Source organism: Sarcophilus harrisii, chromosome 3, assembly GCF_902635505.1.
Source record: "Sarcophilus harrisii chromosome 3, mSarHar1.11, whole genome shotgun sequence".
NCBI lineage: Eukaryota > Metazoa > Chordata > Mammalia > Dasyuromorphia > Dasyuridae > Sarcophilus > Sarcophilus harrisii.
In genome coordinates, this window is record NC_045428.1 from 536,705,934 (window position 1) to 536,731,803 (window position 25,870).

The following is a 25,870-nucleotide window of genomic DNA, read 5'->3' on the forward strand; positions in this document are numbered from 1 at the left end:
TACTGAGCCTTCACTCCTTAAGATGGTAAAAACATTTCCCAATCACTCAATGAAAATCTTCAGACCAGAAGTTCTTTAACTTTTTTATGTCAAAGAACTCCACTTTGACAGCTTAGTGAAGTCTATGGACCCCTTTTCATAATACTGTTTTAAAATATTTCAATGAACTGTTAAATTTCAGTTAATGAAAATAAAGTTGTAATTTTTTCCCATCCATATTCACAGACTTCAAAATATATCCATAAATGCTTTAGAATTTCATGGACCCAGGTTAAGAATACCTCCTTTATACAGTGTGAAAAGTCACTGATAAATTTAAAAATGTTTTTGGACTAAGTTAAATTATGTCAGACAGGACTGATTGAGGGATTTGGACATACTTGGATCTCCTATAAATTAGCAGACAAACTTAGAACCAGAGAAACGATGATGCAGCAGCTTTGTGGGGAGAGTCATTCTAATTAAACTTTTGTGCTACCTGCAGAGTGGCGCTCTCCCCATCATACCCTCCTTGGCCAAAGAATTTCTGAGATTAGAAGGGCCAGCAGGATATTGGACTCCCTATCCTCCTATTAGCAAGGATAATTATTATTAAGGATCATGTGAAGTTGTTCTGTGTGTGAACATAAACACTTTATCCTTGTTTAATCCTAACAGCATTCCCAAACATCTATTAATGTCTGCATCAGGAGCTAATGACAGACCAGAAGCAGATACAAGGTACTATAAAGAACCTAGCAAAAGAAACTCTATCAATACCTAAGAAATATCTTGAGAACTACAGCAAAAAGACTTCCAGAAATTGTTACTCTTTTCCCATATGTTTTAAATTTGAGCCCACTTTCCCCTTGACGCTATACATAGTTGTAGAAGAATGTCACAGACCTTGAGGAGAATTTTGCATCTACTTTAAAAAAAATTTTTAAGTCAGTTTTTATTGATATTTTTACATCGATATTTTATCCAATATCCCTACTCCTTTCTTCCCATAAAATATCTTAAATCATAAATAATAATTAAAAGCAAAAAAGGAAGAAAAAGAAGAGGGTGAAATCTGGAAAAAATCTGAAAAGTGTAGTGAACCACATATATGGATCTGTCACCTCTGCTTAGAGGTGGGGTGAGGAGTTATTTCTTTTTTTGGAACTTGATTATTCTTTGTGATTTCACAGGTTGTAATGTGCATATGTTGAGTATCTTGGAAATGTGCACATGCATGTTGAGCATCTTGAATAATAAACCCTTAGTAATTTATTGCTGATTTCGTCCTCTTCCCTTTTCCTCCCCCTCTCCCCTCCCTTCCACTTCCCTAGTATATTTTGTTTAGATAGTGGCTTTTCTGTTTCACATAATCAAAGTGTCTAGAGGTATAATTACCTCTTTCCTTTGGTTAAGTATGAATTTCCTATTCATAGTTGTGAAAGGTAGATGATTTGTTCCCCTCTTAAGATTTTTTAAATAAAATAATCATAACTATTAAGATCACATGTCCAGTAAGAATATATTGTAGAATGTGGTGGGAGATGTTGGTCCAAGTCTAATTACTACCACATTGCTTTACAGCTTTCCCATAAATCTCTATCAAATCGAGAATTCTTTTGAGCAATTTATACTTTCTGGTTTATTGGGCATGGGGTTTTTGAGTTCTGTTGTTTCTAATTCTGTTTTGACTAGATTGCTCCATTGATCTACCTCTCTCATTTTTTTTTTTTTGTTTTGATGACTACTGCTTTATAATATAAATCTGAAATCCCTCATTTATATATTTTGATATTCTAGATTTTATTTTTCAAAATGAATTTTGCTATTCATCAAGTTTTATAAAGTATCCTTTGATTGCTAAAACATTAAAATTGTAAATTATTGTTCATAGTATAATCATTTATAGACATGAACACTGAATATTCCTCCAAATATTTAAGTACTTCTTTAATTTTTTAAGGAGCATATTAAATTTTATCTATATGAAGATTGTGTGTGCTTTGGTAGACATTTTTGGATAGTATACAAATTTGTGTAGTGATTTGGAAGAGGATGGTAAGAACTATTCTTGCCAATTTAATGAATACCCTTTTCTAAAACCTAAGTTTTAGATTTACTGATATCAACTAACAACAATGGTGGGAAGTCCACCAGTGGAGGCTTATGAATTATAGCATTAAACCCCTTAAAACTTCAGAATTATTCTTAGTGCCCTAAAAGGATGTTAATAACCATTCTCTGGGAACTTAACTAAGAGTAGGAGTTGTAAAAATTGCTTCAGACAGTGTGCTATACAAGGATATAAACTAGAGATTCTAAAGAAAAATATCACATTTTATCTCAGGATCATTACTGAATTTTGATGTGATGATGCCTCATAGTAAAAATATGGCTCCAGAATATCTTATTGAAAGAAATATGATGAGGTAAGGAATAGAATGTATCCCTGTACATGTACTTTAACCCCACCCCAGACACACTTGAGATGGTAATGCCCTTGCCCTCATCACCAAGAAGCATCCCACTTCTCTCATTCAGAACTCTGAAACTTCTAGCCACAACCTCTCCTTTTTCTCTCCTTGTGCTTTATTTATCCTCTATCCTTATGGCAACATCTATTTACTTTATCCCTTTCTGCTTTCTCAGATCTCACCACTGTGTTCTTGCTTTTTTGCCCCTCCAAAACCTTGGGCAAATAGTTAACTCCCAGTTCAATTCTACCACCTAAATGAATACCTTGTCTCTCTGATCTAATACTGCTCATTTGGTTCCAAACTTCAACCCTGGATAACTCTTTCCTTTTTCAGTGTTACTTTATAGGGCTGTTACAGATGGCTAGGTGGTACAGTGGATAGAGTGCCAGGCCTGGAATCAGGAAGATTCATCTTCATGAATTCAAATCTGGCTTCAGACGTTTACTAGTTGTTTGATCCTGGGCAAATTACCTAGCCATGTTTGTCTTAGTTTTCTCATCTGTAAAAGAAGCTGGAGAAGGAAAGCATCTTTACTTAAAAATAATAAGCCAAGGAAATCATGAGTCAGGTATGACTGAATAACAAAATTAGAAGTAGTCAATATTAGTGATTCCACTACAAATTTTTAATAACAATAATCCAAGTGGGGTCATGAGTTAGGTATGACTGAATAAAATTATAAGTAGTCAACCTCAGTGATTCCACTACAAATTTTTAATCTAATATCAAATGGATCCTCAATTACTTCACAATGATCCTTTTACTCTTCCTTGATTTTCCATTGTATTCTTCAAAGCAAATGTTTTTAAACCTTTCTTTTCTCCTTAGATTACTTACAGCACCAACTCTTCCCTTCTCCCTCTCCTCAGAGAATCCTACTTGAGAAAATTGTGTTCATCTATCCTGAATTCCTTACTCTCATTTTTGCATTTCATATCTTTCCAATGTCATCCTCTATTCTCTCATTTATCTCTGAGGAAGAGGTGGGCCATTTCTTTAACAAGATATACTCCTCTGTGTTCTTGTTCTCTTTACCTCATGTCTCCTCTGGGAATCTGATCTTTCAGAACACTGGACCAAATAAGACGAAATTTAATAGCTATAAACACAAAATTCTACACTTGAGTTCAAAAGCCAGCTCTACAAATACAAGATGAAGGAGGGAATGTTAGAGGTCTGGGGGCCTTATAGAATTGCAATGGTCTGATAGCAGCCAATAAAATTAATGTAATCTTAAACTGAATAGAAGCATAGCATCCAGGAATAAAGAAGTGTTAGTCCTTCCGAATTCTGCCTTGGTCAGATTACTTCTGGAATATGAGATTCATTTATGGGCCCATTTCTAGAAAAAAGAGGTATATAGTGGAGTGTTCAGAGGAAGAAAATCATGGCAGTGGAGGGTTTAGAGATCATGCCATAAAGAATCAGGTTATAGCCTGGAGAAAGAAGACTTTGTGGATGGACATGATAGTGGTCTTCTAGGATGTGAAGGACTGTCATTTGGAAGAAAGACTAGATTTATTATTCCCAGAGAGCAAAACTAAGAACATTGCATGGAAGCTATAAAGAAGCAAATTTAAGATCAATGAAAGGAGAAACTTAATAGGAGCTAATCAGGAATTGAAAGGACCAGCCATCTTGGGAAGCAGAAGGCGCAACAAAGTGGGAGGTCTTCAGAGGCTGGACAACATGTCAGGTATATATCGCTGCAGAGTGGATTCTTTGCCAAGTATGTATAATTTGGATTGGTTGATGACCAGAATGACTTCCAAATCAAACTCCATGATTCTGTTTTTAGCCTTGTCAGGTCTAGCCCAGAGGAGAACAATGTACTGAAAGTAAAATGAACACCTCTGACATAGTTGCTGAATGACTCCCTGATCTGGGAGAAAAATATAGGTACATCCTCCTCCTGATTATGTCAGAGTGAAGGTGAGGAATACAGTAATCACGACAAAAGGAACAGAACTTTGGAGACAGGTCAAACATAGTAACTCCCCTCATGCCACTTTGACTCTTCTCCCTACCCCCTTGAAATCTGAATTTCTGCCCCTGCACCTTGTTTTCCCATTTCTCTCCTCCTAGATTTTTTCAAATTTGCAGGCAAGCTGGTATTATATTGGCTTGATTTTTTTTTCCTAGCCGTGATTTGGTCTCTATCTCTGCTATCTCCAGATGACAGTTGGTTTCCCCCTTATGAGGTTTAGCTCATAAATGTTTCATCCATAGATGTTAGGCTTGCTTCAGAGAAGTAGGAGTTTCAAACCTAGTAACATTGTACCATCTTTGGAAATTAATTATATTTGAAATCACTAGGATTGTGGTTCTGATTACTTCTAATTTTATTGTTGTTACATCCAATTCTTCATGACCCCACTTGGATTTTTTTTGTCAAAGATACTGGAGTTTCTTCTCCAAATCCTTTTGCAGATGAGGAAACTGTGATAAACAGGAGTAAGTGACTTGCCTAGGGTCACACAGTTAGTGTTTGGGACCAGATCTGAACTCATTAAATTAAAACCCATTAAGAGTGCCAAGACTGATTATTCAGTTACTCCAGTAGTATATTTACTTACTTGGTAATTGAACAAGACTCAGCACTTTCTGACTTTGCTGCCAGTCTGCATCACTGCAGAAATAGTAGACTATTTTTTCCCTTTGTTTCATATATTGTCATAGCCAAAGAACTCATTAACAAGTAATCAAATAGGTTGCAAAACTCTTCATACTTGATTAAGTTGATCCTGAGAAGATATCTTTTGCTGGAATAGTACTTGAAGTCTTTTCAATATGGTAGGAACTCGCACTTCACCAGTCTAGACTGAAACGTAAGATCACCTTGACACCATGCCACAGCATCAGAGCACTAGAATCAGGAAGACTTGAATTCAGCCTTGCCCTTAATACTTACTAGCTGTACAACCAAGGGTAAGTCACCATTCTCTGAACTTGTTCATTGGCAAAATGGAATATTATCTACTGGCACCATTACTCAGAGTTGAGGCTTAAATGTAAATTTCTTTGCAATGTCCCATATACAATTTTAGCCATTATTATTGTAAGGAGAGAAGTTTATGATTAGGAAAAAAATGTGCTAGTTACACAAAAACAAAGGATAACTTCTGAAGTTTTCACTTATTCCACTGGTACCCATACAATATCAAGAAAACATGAGGATGGCTCTTCCCACATCTGGTGGTTCTGATGTGGGAGATTTAAGGAAGACAAGATACATATCTGTCTTCATTACACAAGATGGACAGACATGGATAAGCTGAGATCTATATCATAGGAAAAGTATATTTTGGGGTAACATCTTCTATGATACTGCCACATTAACTTCCTTCACTGGAGCTAATTTTGGGACCAGCCCCTTTATGCCATCCAAACATGTTCCATGGATTGCTATGTTTGAGACAGTAATTAGAGATATAGAGACATGAAATCTATTTGCCTTGGCCTGAGAGTTACTTTAAATGTGTTTCTATGATTCTACCCCCAACTTTGCTCTACCAACATCAAGCTCCTTACAAAGAATGAATAATTATTTCTCTACACTGACCAACTAGTTTTTTTTTTAAACTAGTATTACTAACTCTACTTTACTCCAAGAATGTCCCCAAGGATCTAGGGCAGCTCATTTAGAAACAAATCCACTTCAAAACTAGTCCCTGTCCAAATTATGGACATCTACCCATATGAAGTTTATTTTAGAACTTTATTCCATTTTGTTCTTCTAAATTTCTATTCTGATGTTCATTCTTCATATGTAAGAATATGGCTGTATGTGTGTACATGTGGTTGCATTCTCACCATTAGGTCCTAAGTCTGGGTTGTTCGCATTTTTATTGAAATACCTGGGCATCTTCTCAGAACCTGACTAGAGGTTCCCAATATCAAATGTTAAATCTGTGAAAATAATCCTGGAAACCCACCTTCCTCAGGGTACAAGAGGCCCAGGGTAGCTATCCTATCTGCCAAAGCCTTCTTTATCATCTACCCTTCTCAACAGGTCAGAACTTGCCCTTCAGGACCCCTTCTTCTCATGGTTTTGTGAGTCTAGTGCATTTGTGTATTCATCTTTACCCAGGCAATGATTCTTCTGATGCTTCTAGGAACCTTATATCATTCCACATTCCAGATCCATTCAGGTCCCCTATCATGGCCTAGGATAGAGGATTAGGGGAAAAGAATGGTACTCCCATGGCCTCAGAAGCATCCCTCTCCTGTACCACTACAGCCCAACTTCAAAGCTCCATTAGGAGAGCCTGCTCTGAGCCTGCAATACCCTCTGAGCCAAGGACTGAGGAACAATTGCCTGCTTCCCCCCATCCCATTTCTTTCCCAGTTTTAGGATCCCTAGCCCATTTCCTCACCCTAAGTTCCTGGGTAGGGGAGGTGCCTAAAGTAGCAGCATCCCCCTTCTCTTCCAAGAAGGATCAAAATGGAAGCCACGGAGATCATTTATTTTGTACATTGAAGCGGACCGGGCAAGGGTATTACTGTCTGTCTGTCAGTTTGTCTGAGAAGGCAGAGGGGAAACCATGTCCTGCCAGCCTATAGCACTGCCCTGTGAAGCAGCTTGGAGGCAGTCAGGATCCTTGGCTGTGAAGGCCCCAAGCTCCTCCTGGAGACAGGCCAGAAGAACTGGCAGTAACTGATCTACATGATAGGGCTAAGACCAAGCCTAAAGGGGGTCTAGACCCTGACGTGGGGTATAGGTCTAAGTGGGGCTAGGGGTTAGGGGTGAAGCTTAGCAATTCTTGTAGAAACCAAAAAAAATGTGGGTAAGTGGGCAAGTGGGCAGGCAGTAGGATGGCAAGCTCAGGGAGACTTCATAGGCCTCCCAACCTGGTCAACTCCCCCACAGCCTCCCCCTCCACCCCAATCACCAAAGCAGGAACCGAATAAATAAAGTGCAGCGTGAAGGGATGGGAGGGGTGTGGGGGGGAAAGGAGGATAGAGATCAACTGGTGAACATGGGGAGAAGATCCCTGGGGAAGGCCCTGGGGTGGTGAAGGGCACATGGCTCCCACTTTCATTGCTCCCTGATATGGCCCACAGTGGAGGGGTCCTGGGCCCATCCCATCCTTGGAGTGGTGGTGTCCATCTCTCTATCCATCCAGGTCTGAGCCAGCAGAGCAGCTACTGGAGGTAACGATAGGCCTTGAAACAGTGGTTGCCTGCATCAGCCACTACCACGTGGCCATCGGAGGTCAGTGCCAAGCCCTGAGGGCCATAAAGTGGTTCTGCAGTGGTGTTGATATAGGATAAGAAAGAGCCTGTACTGTCAAATACCTGTAGAACAGAGAGAAAGGCAGAAAGTTCACTGTGACCCTTAGCCCTCACTTTCCAGACCTCTAGGGACCATAGAGCAGTAGGACTTACCTGGATGCGACTGTTCCCCCAATCTGCCACGATGATGTTCCCATTCGAGTCCACAGCCACACCAGTAGGGGCATTGAACTGCCCATTACCCTCGCCATGGGAGCCAAACTTGAAGAGGAAGTCTCCATCTGCACTGTACACCTGGGATGGGAGGGGACTTAGAGCCAATTCAAAGACACCCAGCATGAGGGACACGAGGCCAGGGGCTGAAGATAGCAGAAAGGAAATGGAGGGAGGGAAGGGAAGAAAAGGCTTTGGAAAGGAAAGGAATCACAGGAGAAAGGTGACCTGGAGATCCATAGTGTAGGAAAGAGGAGAAAGGTACAGGATGTCTGCTGTTTGTGGAAGATGTCACTAACCTTCACTGAGTGATTATGGAAATCTGTCACCACAATTTCATTCTTGTTATTCACAGCAACAAAGTGGGGACCTTAAGACACAGGAGAGAAGAAGCAGTAAGAAAGAGATTCTATATAGAGATGGGATAATAGCCCTTACTCAGAGATTCACTGGGTGGTCCCAGGACAGCAGGGGTGTGGGTGTGTTGTATGTGAAAAACAAAAACATATACAAACGCAAAATAAAGGTGTTTTGCTGCTATGTGTTACAAGAATAAAAATCTCAAACTAAAAATAGATGAGGGTTAATAGTTTTTTGATTATAAAAAGATATTTTCCTGGGAAAGCTTTGAGTGAGTGCTAGAAAAATAAGAAGGAAAAGAATGATCCAGAATTATGTAAAGAAAGTCAAACTAAGGCTAATAGGACTGAAAATAAAAGTGACAAATGTTGGCATGGATATGGGAAAAAGTGAGACATTAATGCATTGTTGGCAGAGTTGTGAACTGATTCAACCAATCTAGAGAGCAATTTGGAACTATGCTCAAACAACTATAAAACCATCCACATTTGACCTAATAATACCACTACTACTAGGTCTATATTCCAAAAGTGATTTTTAAAAAAGTAAAAAGATTTATATGCGCAAGGAACATTTATAATAGCTCTTTTCTGGGAAAAAAGAATTGGAAATTGAGGGGATGTTCATCAACTGAGGAATAGTTGAACAAATTGTGATGAATTGCTATTATGCTGTAATAAACGATGAACAAGATGCTTTCAGAAAAACCTGAAAGATTTGTATGAGCTTTCCTTTGATACAAAGGAAAACATACTGTATGCAAAGTAACAGCATTATTTTAAGATGATCAGTTGTGAATGATATAATTCTTCTCCACAATACAATGATCCAAGACAGCTCTGAGGGACTTCTGATGAAAAATGCTATCCACACCCAAAAAAAGAACTGATGGTATCTGAATTCAGAGTGAAGCATACTTGTTTTTTTTAACTTTATTTTTCTTGAGGGGTTTTTGGTTTGGGGTTTGTTTTTTTTTTGTTTTTTTTTTTTTTTGTCTATGCTTTCTTTCACAATATGATCATTATGGAAATGTTCTGCAAGACTACACATGTTATCACCTATACTGAATTGCTTACATTCTCAATAGGGGTGGAGTGGGGAACAAGGAAGAGAAAGAATCTAGAAATCAAAGATTTAAAAATAATGTTAAAAACTGTTTTTACTATAACTGGGGAAAATAAAATACTAAATATAAAAATAACAAAAAGAAAGTCAATCTCAAAGGATTCTTACCATTTTTTTTTTTTTATTTCAGAAAAAATCATGTTAATTCAATTTGACCTCCTTCAGGAAGCCTCTCCCAATCCTCTTTTGCCATTAAATTCTCTCATATTTACTTATCTTTATACATGCTGTATTTTTCTAGGAAATTATAAGCACTTTGAGGGCAATATCTGGTTTGTGTTTTTTTTTTTTGTTTGTTTGTTTTTGGGTATTCTTAGTGCCCAACATAGTATCTTGAAAGCAAAAAGTCCTTAACAGATGATTACATTAAATTTAACTGCTTTGCAGTAAAAATAATAAGAACATTGGCAGGACATAACTACTCACTCTATCTGAAAATTCTCAAGAGAAGAGGAGAGAGAAGTCCATCCCAAATGAAAGTACCCTCTATGGGAAAAAATAAATTTCAAAACATTCCTTAGAAAGAGAGATAGGGGCCAATGTTCTAAGTATTTAAGAAATACTCTTAAGGATAAAATATTTATAAAATATTAACTCAGGTACTAAGATATTTTGAAAAATAAATATCAGGGACAACTAATAACACAAGATTTTGGAGAATCAATCTTGGAGATTCTTCAAGAATAGTGTCAGTAGTGTTAAAACTCAGAATAAACTGAAATTAATGAGAGCCAATAAAAAGGAACTAAAAAAGTCTTTTTTTTGGGAGGGGACTTTCTTGAGAGCAAAAGGAAGATAACAATCTTACTCAAATATTTAGATCATAAAGGTCTAAAAAAGAACAGCATCTCTTTTGATTCTCACAACTACCATGGAAGGTTATTGCTGTTTTCATTCCTATATTCCAAATGAAAAAAACTAAGGTACAAAGAAGTTAAGTGATATGCTTCTGATCACACACTTAAAATTGCTGCTTAAAGTAAATGGGATAATGATAATAGACAATGAAGGGAAGGTAGAACTAATCAACTCATATTCTGCTCCTGGTTCCTCTACCAATGTAAATAATATCTGGACTGGAAAGGATAAATAAACAATGGCAAACAGAGAGGAAACCCAAACAGGAGGATAGAGAAACACTTATCCTGGACTAAGTATATCAAAGTTTTTGAAAGAAATGAGAAATGCATAAAAAGGAAAATGAGAAGAAGATATGGAAATAGGAAGATTCTGATGCACTATTATAGTAAAAACATTTTTTAAAAATCAAACTAAAAATAATAGAAGTTTATAGTTTCATGTGGAATCCTTTACCATTAAGTTTATTTTTCCTTTGATCTTATTTGTGAAATGTTAGATAATAATAGAATATTAAGAAAAATCATGGAGAGCAAGAGGTGCTACAAGACTGGAGTAGGAAAAATATCATCCTGTTTAAAAAAGAAAGAAAGAAAGAAAGAAAGAAAGAAAGGGTAGAACCTTCAAACTACAGGCCACTGAGGTTGTCTTATTTTTCTCTGACAAAATTTTGCATCAGAGTCGTTAAAATTTTTCTGTGCATGGATCTCTTCTAACAGTCTGGGAAAATCTAGGAATTTCTTTTTGGAATCACTTTTTTAGACTTACAAAATAAAATATTTAAGACTGCAAAGAAAATCAATTATACCTAATAGTTTTCCAAATATTTTAAAAAGTAAGTTCACAGACCCCAAGTTAAGAAGTCCTGTTCTAGATCTTACTGTTATAGTGGTAGATTTCTGGGCATTTTAAAAAAAGGAAATATGGTCACAAAGAGCCAGAATAGCTTCATCAAAACCAGGTTGTGCCGAACTAACCTCATTTCCCTTTTTACTGTCACCTGTCTGGTAGATCAGGAGAGTGCTACAGAGACTATATACTTGAATTTCAATAAGGCATTCTGACAAAGGCATGCTCTTCTTGACCAGATGATAAAAGAATCTGAACTGGTACAATGAGCACCAAAGAGAAACTACCAGTGGGTCACATGAACTGAAGAGATGTCTTTTTCAGGGTCCCCCAAAGATCCACCCTTGGCCTTATATTATATACTATTTTTTATCGATGATTTAAATGAATGGCATCTTTATTAAATTTGGTGAGCCACAAATCTGGAAGGGATACCTAATATACTAAATAACAGAGCTAGGATCCAAAAACATGATAGGCAAAAACAATGGGCCAAATCTAATAACATAATACTTAATGAGGAAAACTTAACATTCTATTTGTACACACACACACACACACACACACACACACACACACACACACCAGCTGTATAAAACAAGGGACACATGACTTAGACAGCAATTCATGGAAAAGAACTCAGAAGACTTTCGTGGACTGCAAATTCAATAAGTCAATAGCAGAACATAAGCAAAAAAAGTTAATGGGATCCTAAGCTACAATAAAGGATGTATTGCTTCTCAAATGATGAAAGTGATGGCCTCACTCCACTCTGTTCTGATGAGATCACCTTTGGAGTGCTCTGCTCAGTTTCTGAAGACCTTATCTTAATATAGTGACAAGCTGAAGAGTATCTAGAATTAGGTGGCCAGGATGATGAGGACAATGTTAACTAACCCACATGAGGACCAGTTCAAATTTAGACTATTTAGCTTGGGGGAGAAGAGAGAGATAAGATATGATTCCAGCTCTTTAAATATTAGAAAACAGTATACAGAATCCTGGAGGGCAGAACTAGGAGCAATAGGTAAAAGGTACAGATAAAGAGATTTAGGTCTGACAAAGAAAAACTTTATAGTGGCTAGGTTTCTGAAGGAAAATCAGCTGCTCTGAGAGACTGTAAGCTTTTTATGTCTGAAGACCATCAAGCAGAGACCTAATAACTCTCTGTGGAGGATTTGGTGGAGATAATCTTGTTTAGGTACAGGTACCTCCTGCTTCTGATTTTATAGGGGAAATTCTCTGGGTAGTGAGTATGCATTGGTCTCAAATTCATTGTGAAGAAAGAATAAAAAATCTCAGGGTAGTGAGGAATCTTTTAGTAATTTTCAGAGTTTCTTAGTTATAATCCTATCCCCATACCTGCAAAATGGCGGTCAGTGGCACCACGGCCCCCAAAGCGACCCACTAGCTTTCCATTGGGTTGGAAGGTAAAGACACAGCAAGCCTTGTTGTCCACCACGATGATGTGCCCGTTACGGTCCACAGCCACACCCTTGGGTCCCATGAGCCTCCCAGCTCCAATCTTGGTCTGCAAAAGCCCAGAAAAGGAAGTTAAGACTAAGCTGGTCATTAGGACAGGGTCCCAGCGCAGGACCTCACAGACAGACCAGTGTGGAAATAGGGAGGCCAAGAGGTAGAGGATGAGCAAGAAAGAAGCAGAAGGAGGCTTCTCCAATGTCCATTCTTCTTTTGTCTCTCCAAAGAGGAGGACGTGACTCCTTGGTTCAGTTTTCATGAAGGAAAGAGAAGGTGAGGTGAAACTACAGAGCCAAGGGGAATAGATGGCTCTCCTAAGCCAAAGACCCCAGCTCAGAGAGAAGAAACCCTTAGCTCAGAACCAAGAAGAGTCCAGGAAAGAGGAGCTGTACAGAGAGACTCCAGGTACGAGAAGCCAGATCTTTCTCACTGGCCCCACACTCCTACTGTGGGTCTGGACCCTACTTAACTTTTAAATAATCTCATCTCTTCTTCCTTTTCACACTCAGCACAAGGAAGGAAATGGAAACTGACAAGGCAAACATTGCTCTCACCTTGAACTTTCCTTCAGGTGAGAAGACACTGACCCAGCGGTTGTCATAATCAGCCACAATAATGTCACCATTGGTGTCCACTGCCACACCAGTGGGACGCTGCAGCTGCCCAGGGGAGCGGCCTCGCACACCAAAGCGGAGTTTGAACTGGCCCTCATTAGAGAATACCTAGGAGTAACAGCAAGAGAGCAAATCTTTATGGAAACAGACTAAAAGAGCTCTAAGAAGGAGACACGGTCGTTGGAGACGGAAGTAGAGAACGAATGGAGGGACTTCCATAGCTACAGAGCCCAGACCCTTCTAAACAGTGCATTTGCTCTATTCACTGGTTTTTGGAGGAGGGAAAAGGTAGAAGAAATGTCCTCATCCTATTATACTGAATCCTCCCCTTGAATCCAGAGCTATGCCTCCATGATCTTATTTTCAAAATCATCCATATTCTCTCCGTATCTCCCTCAACTGAACTCACTCCTTCTTTTCTGCGTACACATATATTCAAGTCTTTCCTAATCAAAAAATACTCCTTTTATGCAGCGACCAGTTAAAGCTTTTTAAAAATTTTTTGTACTTCCCAGAAGGCCCTGCAAGCCAAAGACTGGGCAGGTATTAGTATTACATCCAGTGAAAGCCTGAATTTCTTCAACACCCTGATTAGCGGATCGAGGGGAGACTAGCATTATCTGAATACCCTGATCTTTTGGAGGAGACTGCTACATGAACATACACACACACAGGTGGGTGGATGGTGGTAGAGGAATGTCACCTCAATACCCTAGTGATTTGGGTTGAAGGGATGCACTTCCCTTTACCTGGATGCACTGGTTGTTACTGTCAGCCACCACAATGCGGCCACTGCTGGCTGCAGAAATGCCCTGTAAGTTGGTGAATTCACCCTTCTCTCGCCCACGGCTACCTGTAGAAAGAGCACTGCTTTGAAGAGACATGAAAAATGGGCCCTGGAACCAAATACTCCTCCCACTCCTTGCTCCTCTTCCCCAACATATACAAATATACACACCAGTGACCCTACAGGGGTCTCTGCCACTAGGGGCAGCGGGCTGGGGAGGCCACTCACCAACTCGGAAGACCAGCTCATCCTCAATAGGGTTGTCCTTCCTCTTGCCTCCTGTGCTATACATAGAGCTGGGTCGGCGTACAGCCTTCTGTCTCACATGGCCACCAGGACCACCAGGGGACTTGACCCGGCGTTTGACATCATCAGGAGAGGGGGGTAAGTCACCAGGGCGCAGGGCACGCACCCGGAAGGGGCTGCCCCGTACAGGCTGCCCATAGAGTAGTACAGAGAGGAGAAGCTCACCCTCTGCCCGGGCTGTGTAGACTAGCTCATAAGTGCCATTCTTGTGGTCCAGCACATGGGCTTCAAGGCGAGCCCCATCGGGGCCCGTCAGCTCGGCCCGAAGTTCTGCACTTCCCGTGCGCACAAGCTGCCCATCCTTGTCTTTGGTGGTGATAGTCAGTGAGGCCGGCTGCCCCACCAGGGCCTGGCGAAGGCCCTCCCCTGTGGCCACTGTCTCATGGGCTGTGGCACTAGTGGTGAGGAGTGCACCCAAGTTGAGAATAGAGCGGCGCAGGCCATCCGTCTCTAGAAGAAGCTCCAGCTGCCCGTTCTCGTGAGGCCGCTCAGGGAAGGCTTGGCTGGCCAGTGCCGCCAGCCGCTCCCCCATCTGCTTGCGCACGAGCAGCACTTCCGTCTCTGAGCCTAGCCGCAGGGCCTGCTCCGCAAAGCTGCAGCTGCTCCCAATATGCTCCTGGCCCTGACGCAGTGTCTCCAGCTGGGCCTGCAGCACCTGGGGGCATGGGGCGGGTACCGTGGGGGCATAGATAGGGTACCATAGGGGCACTGGGAGGGTAACATGCAGAGGACACCAGGGGGATATAGTGAGTGCACCTTAGGGCACAACAGGGACATGGAGCAAAGGGCTATGGGACGGGGACACCATGATGGCACATGGAGAGCACCATGCAGAGGGTACTGTGGGGTGCAGGGAGAGCACCATGGGGCATAGAAAGGGCACTCCTACAGGGTACAGCAGGAATAAGTACCATTAGGGCACAGAAAGCACTATGGATCACAGTGGGGATGGTGCTGAGGACAGACCCAGAGAAAAAGGAGGACCCAAATCAGGAAAGGAGTAAGGGAATGGGATGGGGGGGAAAAAGGAACAGGATGGGGGAATGGAGAAAGGATGGGCAAATTTGGGGGTGTTAGTTGGGAAAGGGGGCTGGGAGCCCACCTTCTGCTTGGCCCCACAGATGGCCTCCAGGTCCCTGACCAGTGCCCCCTTGCGCTGCTGCAGGGCCTGCTCCAGCTCCTCAAAGGCCCCACTGATCTGGGCCAGGGCTTCAGCCTTCCGATCCACCAGCTGCTGGCTGATCTCTCCCACCAGGGCAATGGCTGCCGTCAGCTGGGGCAACCTAGAATGGGAACAGGCAAGACAGGCAATCACTGAAATCTGTAAAGGATTAAAGGATATTTGGAGTCAGAAAGAAACATAAGAGACCATCCCTTATCCAACTCCTCCACTTTATAACCAAGGAAACAGGTGTAAATGACCCACCAGTGTCACACAGCTACTAATTATCTGAGATGCGGGATTTGAATCCATGGCTGCCTCTGAAAGTTGGGCAGCCCTTCTTGTCCCCTCTCCCAGAGTCCCTTCTCCCCACAACCCTTCTTACCGGCTGCGCACAGTGTCCAGCTGCCTCTGCAGGGCTGCCTTGTGCTGCTCCACCACATCCCGGAGCAGCACAGTGCGGTGCTCCCCGTGCTCCCCAGCTCGACATTCCCCACACATAGCTGTCTCACATGATTCACAGTAGAACTCCATTGTCTGGGAGCAAACAAGCAGAAACTGATGGACTGGAGTTCAGCCCTCCAGCCCCACAGCTGGCCATTCCAGGAATCTCTCAGCCACCCCTGCCCAGCCGTCCCCACCAGTCTCTCTTTGCAAGCCCGAGGCCCCCATCCACTCCCCGCCATGAACCCCAACGACCCCTCCAACTGCTCCTGCCTCTCCCCCACCCCCTTTCCCTCCCTATCCTTGTACTCCAGACCGGCACGGCCCTGGCCTCACTGGCCCTCTCTTGGGCCCACCTTGCCTTCATGGTTGGGGCAGGAGAGAGGACGCCCAGCCACAGCGCAGAGCGGGTGAGGGGCAGTGGGGTCTCGGCCTCCATCAGGGGTCCTCTGCATCACTTCAATCAGGTTGCTGATAAAGAAGTTATTCTGCAGAGCAGAAACACCCTGCTCGGGGAGGATGGAAGTCTGGCGGCACACGGGACATGACAACGTCAGACTCTGGGCAGGGATGTAGCTCTGCAGGCACCTGCAAGGGAGAGGAAAAGGGGTCGGCGGCGGCAGAAAGTAGTGGGGAGGTCTTGGAGGGACAGTCAGGAAGGAGAGACCCGTGGCTCCCCCATAGTCCCTGAGCTGCTTACCTCTCACAGAAGGTGTGCAGGCAAGGTAAAACCTTAGGGCAATGGTAGCGATCCAGGCAGATGCTGCACACCAGGAACTGCTTGTCAATCTGCCGAACCACCGGGCTGGTGCTGCCCTCCCGCTTCGCCATGGCGCAGACAATTAGTTCCTCCCCCTCAGGCCAGTCTTTAGGGAGAGAGAAACTCATGTCAGTCAATGCCTTTCCCCTTCCCTAAGAGTTGCCACTCACAGGCACAGCACAGCAGGGCAGAAAATGCCTTCTCTGTCCTTTATCCTTCTCCCCAAATGATGTTCAGGGGCATGTTCCTTTAGATCCATTCAGCCAAAAGACCCATCTCTTAGTCACAGTATCTCCTCCCCATGCGAGCTCTGTAACAGTCACACTCCTTCTGATAACTGGACTATCTACTAAAACTAGCTCTCTGTGTATGCAGAAAACCAAAGGTGGGGTAGGGAACTCTGGGACAGCCAGAGCAAGAGAAGATGGGCAGACTGGGATGTGAGCCCACCCATGATGGCACTTAGGTGGCAGTGCATAGAATACCAGACCTAGTCAGGAAGAACTGAGTTCAAATCTGGCTTCAGACGGACATTTCTTAGCTAATTGATCCTGGGACAAATCACTTAAAATCCTGTAGGCCTCAGTTCCTTTATCTGTAAAATGATCTAGAGAAGGAAATGGCAAAACACTCCAGAACCTTCACCAAGAAAACCCCAAATAGGATCACAAAGAGTGGAACACAACTAAAACAACTGAACAACAACAAAAATTGTAAAATGGGCTTCTATAAGACCACTTTCCTAGCTGAAAATTTAAGGGGTTCTTGAGAGATGATAAGTAATTTTAAAAGTCTAGAAAAGTAGATGAAGAGCTGGTAGCCTGGAATGAAAAAGTGTGTAGATAAACATTTGGCTTAAGTTGTACCCATCATCTTAGCCATGGCATTAAATAAAGAATATAACTTGGAAAATCAACTGGAGTAGGAGCCTTAAAAGAAGCACTCAAGGGGCTAGGCCAGATTAAAGAATTGAAATCAACCCTAAGAATAAGTGAGGAATACATCTCCTTGTGTGAGCCTTAACACAAGGCTTGGGAGCATACTCTAGGCAAACGGGTTGGGGGTCAATAAGGCTCAGAGTCAGAGAGACCATCAAGTACCCAAGGATGCTTCAGCAAGATCATGACAGAGTGACCTGAAGCCCAATGTTTGGGGCCAGACTAGGAAGAGCCAACCTCACTGGGATCCCTCAAACCAACCTGAGAAAAGAACAAATAGAAGATAAGACCTCCCTAAACAATGCTAGAAAAACAGGTAGAGGATAAAGGCAGGATAGAACTCTGTGCTAAGTATGAGCTGAAGAGAAGATGAAGAGGTGGTAGAAGAACAGAATTATATGAGAAGAGCTAGAAGAAGACTAGGTCTTATTTACAGGAGGACAGAAAAATGTCAAGAGTTGGAAGAGATCTTAGAAACCAGATAGTCCAACCCACGATTGAAAAAGGATTCCCTCTGCAACAAACCTATCTAGCCTTCAACTAGGCTAACTTCAACTAAACTAACCTTCAAATATTTTATTTGAAGGCCTAAAGAGAGGAAGAACCTACTACTTAGAAAAGTAACCCATTCCACTTTAGGATAAAATAAGGATTATAATCCTTAAGTAGTTTTTTAAACCCAAATCTGCTTCTCTTCAATTTTCATCCATTGCTCTCAATTCTGTGACCTAGGACTAAGCAAAACAAGACTTCAAATACTTCAAGATAGATATCAAATCTCCAATAAGTCTCTCCTCCAAGCCAAAAAGTCTTAAATTTCTTCAAAAGATCTTCAAAAGACATGAATTTAAGGAATAGATGAGGGAGACCAGAGCACTAGAAGGCAAAGGATAGGATAGAAAGAAGTGTTTGGGGACATCTTGCCCCTTGGCTCTGACCTATTTGCTTGAGATCAAGAGACTGGGGGGTGGGGTGGAAGTGTATGGAAAGATGCTTCAGTCAATAGACCAGGAAGGCTGTGCAAGGGCTAAGTCTGGGCTCTAGAATCTAAAATCTCAGCCTAAGAAGTGAAATGAGGTGTGCAGAACTTGGATCTGAGCTAAGTCAGGAGAGTGTGATGAAAAGGTGAGGATCATACATTTAGAATTAAAAGTAAAGTTAAGGCCATTACACCTCCTCATTTTACAGGAGAGAACTAGCAAACAGAGAAGATTGTTGATTTGTCCAAGATCACATGACAAGAAAAGATTTGAACAGATTTTTTTTTTTTTTTTGACTCTTGAGTCAAATTGAGTGAATTGAGTGAAGTGGGGAAGGTAGAAGAGGAAAGGTACTCTGTGGTCTGAGTAACAGAAACAGTGCAAAGTCAGTTAAAGCAAAGTGAAGGGGCTGCAGAAAGGGTACAGGAATTGGTGGGATATGGTTGACTACTGAGTGATGGAAGAGACATTCAAATGACAAGAACTTTGGGAGTTGAGGGGCTCACACACAAGGAAACAGGTATTTAAAGAGATATAGTGAAGGGCTCAAGTCCTGGCCCAGGAAAGCAGCATGGTATGGTAGAAAAGCTGCTGGATGTGGAGTCCTAGGATTTGGGTAAAAATCCCAATTCTTCTCACTAGTAGCTCTATGACCCTAGGCAAATCACTAAGGAAGGGGTTAGCCTAGGATGGTTGGACTAGCCACTAAGGTTCCTTTCAGATCTAAATCTCAGGATTCTAACTGGGGATGCAGAGCAGGCTCAGAAGACTACAAGAGAAACAGATTGCTTAAGGGAGTTACATGAACTGAGTAAGGAAGGCAAGCTTGGAGGATCAGTAAGTTAGTGGAATGGAACAGGGGAAAGAGGCCCAGGAGGTAAGAGAGCAACAGAGGGGCAAGGATCAGCAGCCTGGAGGCTGAGTGAAGGGGCTCCTGGGGCTGACCCAGGGAACAAGACTTGGATGAAGATTGTTGAGTGCTGACCTAGGACATGGTACGTACAGAGGAGCTGAGGGGAGAAGCAAACAAAGTGGTCTCAGGAAAATGGAGCTCAACGCTCCCTTGGACTAAGAAGTGGTCAAGAAAGTATGGGAGTGAGGCAGGTTCGAGAGGATGGAGAGAACACTAAGTAGAGCAGGACTCAGTCCAAGGAGTTCAAGCCCTGGTCCCCATTCACCACCCAGCCCTAAAAGGGGACAGCACCCATGGCCGTGGGGAGGAGGAGGGGAAGGGAGGGGACAATGGGGGACTAGACACAGAGGATAGGCTAGTGCCCAAGGCTGGTGCTGCCTGGGCTGGAGGGAGAAGGCGGAGTGCTAGTGGCTCCTCCTCTTCCCTTTCCCTTTCCCCTTTCCCCTTTCCCCTTCCTGCTGCAGAATAGCATTCCGAGCTTCCCCTCGCCAGCACCCGCCCTTGCCCCTGCTAGGCTCAATGGCTTGCCTCCAAACCCGTGGGATCCTCTTCCCCTCTGGAGAAGAGACCCACTTCTCTAGCGCCATCAGCCCAGAAAGGGGAGTAAACTCCCTTCCCTGGCTCAGCCGGGGGGCCTGGGAGGGGCTGGGGACTGGGGAGGGGCGTGTTTCTGGAGCAGCGCTGCTGGAGCGGGGTGGGGATGGGGTCCAAGATCTCGGCCTAAGGAATCTGAATCAATGCAGTGGTAGTGAAGGAAGATGAGCAGAGATCCAGGAGAGGGGGCAGTGCCGGGAGTGCAGGACATGCCAGCAGCAGAAAAGGCAGAAGCCTGGGCCTTGAACAAGGGCTGGTGGCTAGGCAGAAAGGAGCCTGGGCTTAGGACAAGACCTAGACCCGGAGGCAGACCTGTGGCAAGGATTTGGAGGGTGAAAGTGGAATCACTGGTAAGGACATGTCTTCTGTCCATCTATGCCCAGCTCATACCAGCTAGAGGCATCCTTTGGGCATTGACTGCCCTCCATTCACCCTCAGCTTAGCCTGAGCACCTCCCCCAAAGTGCTCGCTTGTTCCTTTCTCAAATTATACTTCTGCTCCCCCTTTTCCCTGCCAACCCCCTGCACCATACTCTGCTTTCCTTTACACATCCACATATAAACCTGAGCTCCCGGCTGTCCTGGAACACGCCTTACATAGTCATGCCCCTGCCTCTCTGGCTCACACTGTTCAATCCATTTTAAAATGCCTTTCTTTTCCCACCAACACACTCAAGTCTATAACTTTCAAAATCCCACCCAGTCTTAATGACCAGGCTATTTATCACTATATCTATTAAGGCTGCCCTGATCTCCCTCCAATAAATTCCTATGATTTCATGACACATATCGCATTCTTTTTTGTTCTACTGCTTTTTATGTACATATCACAAATGGTGAGGGACTGGAAAATATTCCACTTGAAGCTTAGTTGAAGAACTACGAGTAAATACTTAACCCAAAGAAGAAAAGACTAAAGGGGGAAGGGAGGAGAAGATGCAGTAGGGTGCAAGAGCATGACATTTAATTTGGTATAATATTTTGGAGGCTGTCACACAAGAGGGATTTAACTTATTCTTTGTATCCAAGAAGCAGAACCAGAAGCAACAGGTAGAAGTTACAGAGAAGCAGATTTTGGCTTAATATAATTTAGAGCTGTCAAAAATTAAAATAGGTTGCTTGAGACATAGTCTATTACTGGGAAGTAGACTAGAAGATCACTTAACTTAATGATTCTAGGGTCTCTTTAAACGTTTAAGATTCATTTGATTCAATTCTTAGACCTGAGTCATAGACTTAAACTGGAAGGGACCTCTGAGATCATATAGTTCAACCCACTCATTTGACAGATGTGTAAACTCAAGGTCCAGAGAAGTGACTTGCCTAAAATCACCCAGGTATCACTGTGTATTCCTAAGTCACAGGGCACTATCAAAGGAAAGTGCAGAACTATGCACACCAGAGCCAATATACACTGTTTCCTCCTTAGTACTGGACAGCCCTTTCATTCCTCTCCCTGCCTTACTACCCTAACTTCCCCCACCATCAGACCTCTCTTCCCTCCTGAAAGCTTTCACCACTCCATTTTCAGCAGATGATCCTTCTTCTTCTAGCATGGTCCTCTCCCCTCATTCACCCCCAAAGTCCCCTCTTTTCTCTCCATTGATCCTGATCAAATGAGATAATGTGTGTAAAGGGTTTGGTAAATCTTAAAGCACATTTAATATGAGGGATTGGACCAGATGGGTTATAAAGTCTCTTTAAATTCTAAATCTATGATCCTCTATATCAAGGTACTGTAGGAAAAGGTGGACTTGGAATCAAGAGGTCTGTGTGCAAATTTAACCTTTCCCTGACAAGTTAGAGCTCAGAGAGCAAATCAAGCAAATTGTTTAATCCATTTCTTTATCTGATGGAGAATTTCAAAGGGAGATAATAATACCATTTACTTAAGGGTGCTGTTGTAAGAAACAAGTCAGATTATATAGGATATTCCCAAAGTCTTAGAGCAGTTTTAAGCATGAGTGTGTGTATATATATACATATATGTATGTAGATGTGCATTTATGTCTGTACATAGATATATACTATCTAGGATATACAATATACATGTATTTTACAAACTGTTTATATGTATGCATATGTGTATGTGTATAATTTTTTTTTACAGTTTAAGAACTATATAAATTTCAGTTATTAATTTCGCCATCATCATCCTCCTCCACCTCCTAATCACTGTCATCATCATCTTTCAAGAATGAATTCTATCTTTAGGTTCTCCAAGAAACTTTCTCCCAACTTTTTCAACCCATTCAATTAACAGATATTTTACTGAACATGTCCAATATTTCTAATTCTATGCTAGGCCATTTAAGGACATAATAAGAGAGATGATAATGCAGTTCAGGCAGAGCCGGAGAAATAGAATACACATACCTATTATTCTGTTATGTAATAAATCCTGTCTTTTACCAATGACCCAGTATGAAAAAATGAAAAGTTAACATAGCTACAAGAAAAGTACTATACTTATTAACTGTATAAGAACAGAATAACTAGATATCAATTAAGAGTTAGAAGTTTGCAAAGTACTCTACCAATATGATCTCTTTCTATCTATTCTTGTAATAACTTCTTGGGAGGTAGTTACTATTATTACTTTCCCAATTTACATATAAGAAAACTGAGGCACACTCACAAATGTAAGTGTCTAAGGCCAGATTTGAGCTCAAGCCTTCCTGACTCTAGGTCTAATATTCTATCCACTATACCTACCAGGATAGGGAAATGTAGCTAGATAATAGTACTTTAGGATATAGAGGTTTTCCCTCTCATTAGAGAGCTTCAAATAAAGGCTGGTTAATCACTTTGTGAGGATGCTATAGGTCTGATTCTTAGTCAGATATGTGACACACCTAAGTGCCAAAGAGTATGCTAGGTAGGTCTAAAGTAAGGAAGACCTTGAGTTCAAATTCAGCCTCAGCCACGGTTTAGCTACGTGAGCTTGAGCAAGTCACTTAACTTGTCTACCTCAGTTTCCTCAACTGTAAAATGGAGATAATTATACTATCTACCTCCCAGGATTGTTGTGAGGATAAAATAAGATACTTGTAAAGTGCACTGCTACAATGCCTGGTATATAATAGGTGCTATGTAAATACTTCTTCCTTTTACTTCCTTTCCCTTTCCTTAAATGTTGGATTTAAATGGACTTGAAAGTCCCTTTTGATTCTGGGATCCTGCTTATTAAATGTGAGAATAACATTTAGGTATTTTATTGACTCCAAGTCCAATGAGTCAACAGTACACCAACAGCCAGGAAATGCTAATGAAATCTTAGGCTGCATTAACAAAAGAGTATTCAAAAGGAAGGGGATGATAGTCTTGTTTTACTCTGCTCTAGTGAGACCACATATGGAGTGCTGTGAACAGTCCTGCCTACCAAATTTTAGGAAAGATGTAAACAAATTTAAGCAGAGGAGGGCATCCTGGATAGTTAAAGAGAAATCATACCAAAGATCAATTAGAGGATTTGGGAATATTTAACCTAAAAAAAAGAAAAAGATTAGAAGGAACGTAATTATAAGAAGGGGTGTAATATAGAAAGGGGATTGTTTTCTGGAGGGTAAAACTAGGAGTAATGAAGAGAAGTTGCAGAAAATAAAAACATTTTTGACTAGGTTTAAGATATAAGTTCCTCCCAAAGAACACAATCACCTCAAAAGCAGAAACTGGTTCAGTTTTGTTTGTATCCTCACTGCCTTGAACAATTAATTCCCTGGCAATTAATGTTTGTTCATTTAAATTGATGGGAGGAAAAACTTCTTAGCAATTGGAGCTGTCCAAAAGTAGAATGGACCAATGGAGTAATAGGTTCCTTATCCCTGCCTGAAGGGGGTCTTTAAATCAAGGATATATGATCATTTCTCAGGAAAATTAGAGGGGATTTATGTCCGGGTACAAGTTGGACTAACTAATCTCAGAGGTTCCTTCTAACTGATTCTATCGGTGACTCTAAAATAGTTCTTGTTTTCTTTCCACTCTTAAATGCCACTAGCCTCAGTTAGGCTTTTATCACCTCTTTTCTAGTACTGTTAACAGTCTCCTTAACAAGCTCTCTTCCTCCAGTCTCTCTCTAAAGCACAAGGTCTATACATATTACTTCCCTGCTCAAAAATGTTCAGTAACTACCCACTACTTATAAGATAGAAGAGAAATTCAACCTGGCATTTAAGACCTTTGACAATCTACTCCATCCTACCTTTCATGATTTCTCTCACAGAGATGTGGTGAATTGAGTATTGGACTTAGAATGAGGAAAACCCGAGTTTAAATCCAGTCTTAGATAGTTCTAAACTTTTCAACCCTGGGGATATAGCTTGGCCTCTCTCAGCCTCACCTGTAAAATGGAGATAATAGTATCTACCTCACAGAGTTTTTGTGAGGATCAATGAGGTAATACTTTACGAACCTTATGACAGCATATAAATGTGGGTTATTAATTACTTCCCTTCATGTACTATATAATGCAGTCAAATACTAGTCATCACTCCCAGATTTTGTCCTGCCTTCTACATCCATGCATTCAGTCCCCTCTAAACACATACACACCCTTTCACCTACTGAAATTCTTTTCCTTCAAGATCCAACTCAAGCTGTTACCTCTTCCCTGAAGCATGCCTTGAGACAACCATGAAATGATCTCTCACCTTTCCTGTTTTTCACAATCATTGTCTATCTTGTTTAGCAGCTATATATGTGTTTATCTCCCCTTTCAGAATGTAAGCTCCTTGGGGGAAGAGATTATTTTGTTTTTCATCTTTGAAGCTGAAGGGAAAAGAAGGGAAGACATATTTGTCAGGTATGTACTAAGTGCTTTAGAAGTACTATCTCATTTGATTCTCACTATAATCCTGTAGGGTAAGAGCTATTATTGTGTCTACTTTACACTTGAGGAAACTGAGGCATAGAGAGAGAGGTTAAGTGGTTGCTCAGGGTCATAGAGCTAGTAAGTGTGTGAAACTAGATTTCAACTCAAGGCTTCCTGACTTCAGACCCAGAGCTCTATCTATTATAACACAAACTGAGCTCTCAAGCAAAGGACCCAGCACAAAGTAGGCACTTAATAAATGGACTGAATAGGCTTCAAGGCCTAATTGATAATATGTGAAAGATACATAATTCTAATATGTGAAAGAATTTGGTCCATTTGACACCAAAGTATTAGACCTACTAAAGTGAATAGGCTTCAAGGCCTAATTGATAATATGTGAAAGATACATAATTCTAATATGTGAAAGAATTTGGTCCATTTGACACCAAAGTATTAGACCTACTAAAGGCCTCTCAGATATCCAATCAAAGATAATAGAGCCAGTTGTTCCATGCCTTAAGCATCCTTCCCAGCAATGCTGAAATGCAGTTAGCTGCAGTCAATGGGCTAACACATTTTAAAATAGATATTTGGATAAAATTTTTAAACAAAAGGTGGTGTTTAAAAAAATAAGTAAATACCACAGTAAACACTCTTCTTTCTTCCTGAGGATTGTGATATTTCTGAATTCAATTAACTTAAACCAGCCTTTAAATGGTCATTGCCCTTTTATCCAGAAATTTCATTATTGGACATATATCCAAGCAAGTCAGATTGAAAGAGAAGTTAAATATATATTATGCTAAAATGTTCATAGCAACACTCTGGAATGATAAAGATCTGGAAACAAAATGGATGCCCAGGGACTGGAAAATAGTTTAAAAAAAAAAAGAAATCTGAATGTAATGGAATATCATTCTGCATTAGTAAATGACACGTGTAAGGAATTTGGAAAAACACAGAATAATTTTCATGAACTAATGAA

The 25,870-nt window shown here is 41.5% G+C and overlaps 1 protein-coding gene across 3 annotated transcripts in view; it reads right to left on the reverse strand.

Annotated features, from left to right (window-relative positions):
* Nucleotides 1-6,250: 6,250 nt before the first annotated feature.
* The window catches only part of TRIM3 (tripartite motif containing 3), a 34,240-nt gene continuing 14,620 nt past the window's right edge, over nucleotides 6,251-25,870 (reverse strand). For all 3 annotated transcript variants that reach the window (XM_031962080.1, XM_003765318.3, XM_031962079.1), the window contains 11 exons: nucleotides 16,589-16,754; nucleotides 16,245-16,476; nucleotides 15,830-15,981; nucleotides 15,385-15,565; nucleotides 14,205-14,937; nucleotides 13,939-14,042; nucleotides 13,130-13,297; nucleotides 12,459-12,627; nucleotides 8,204-8,274; nucleotides 7,845-7,985; nucleotides 6,251-7,754 (listed from right to left, as the gene is read on the reverse strand). In XM_031962080.1, the coding sequence (XP_031817940.1) occupies nucleotides 7,602-7,754; nucleotides 7,845-7,985; nucleotides 8,204-8,274; nucleotides 12,459-12,627; nucleotides 13,130-13,297; nucleotides 13,939-14,042; nucleotides 14,205-14,937; nucleotides 15,385-15,565; nucleotides 15,830-15,981; nucleotides 16,245-16,476; nucleotides 16,589-16,719 (2,235 nt within the window). In that variant the 5' untranslated portion in view covers nucleotides 16,720-16,754 and the 3' untranslated portion in view covers nucleotides 6,251-7,601. The remainder of the gene's footprint in view (nucleotides 7,755-7,844; nucleotides 7,986-8,203; nucleotides 8,275-12,458; nucleotides 12,628-13,129; nucleotides 13,298-13,938; nucleotides 14,043-14,204; nucleotides 14,938-15,384; nucleotides 15,566-15,829; nucleotides 15,982-16,244; nucleotides 16,477-16,588; nucleotides 16,755-25,870) is intronic.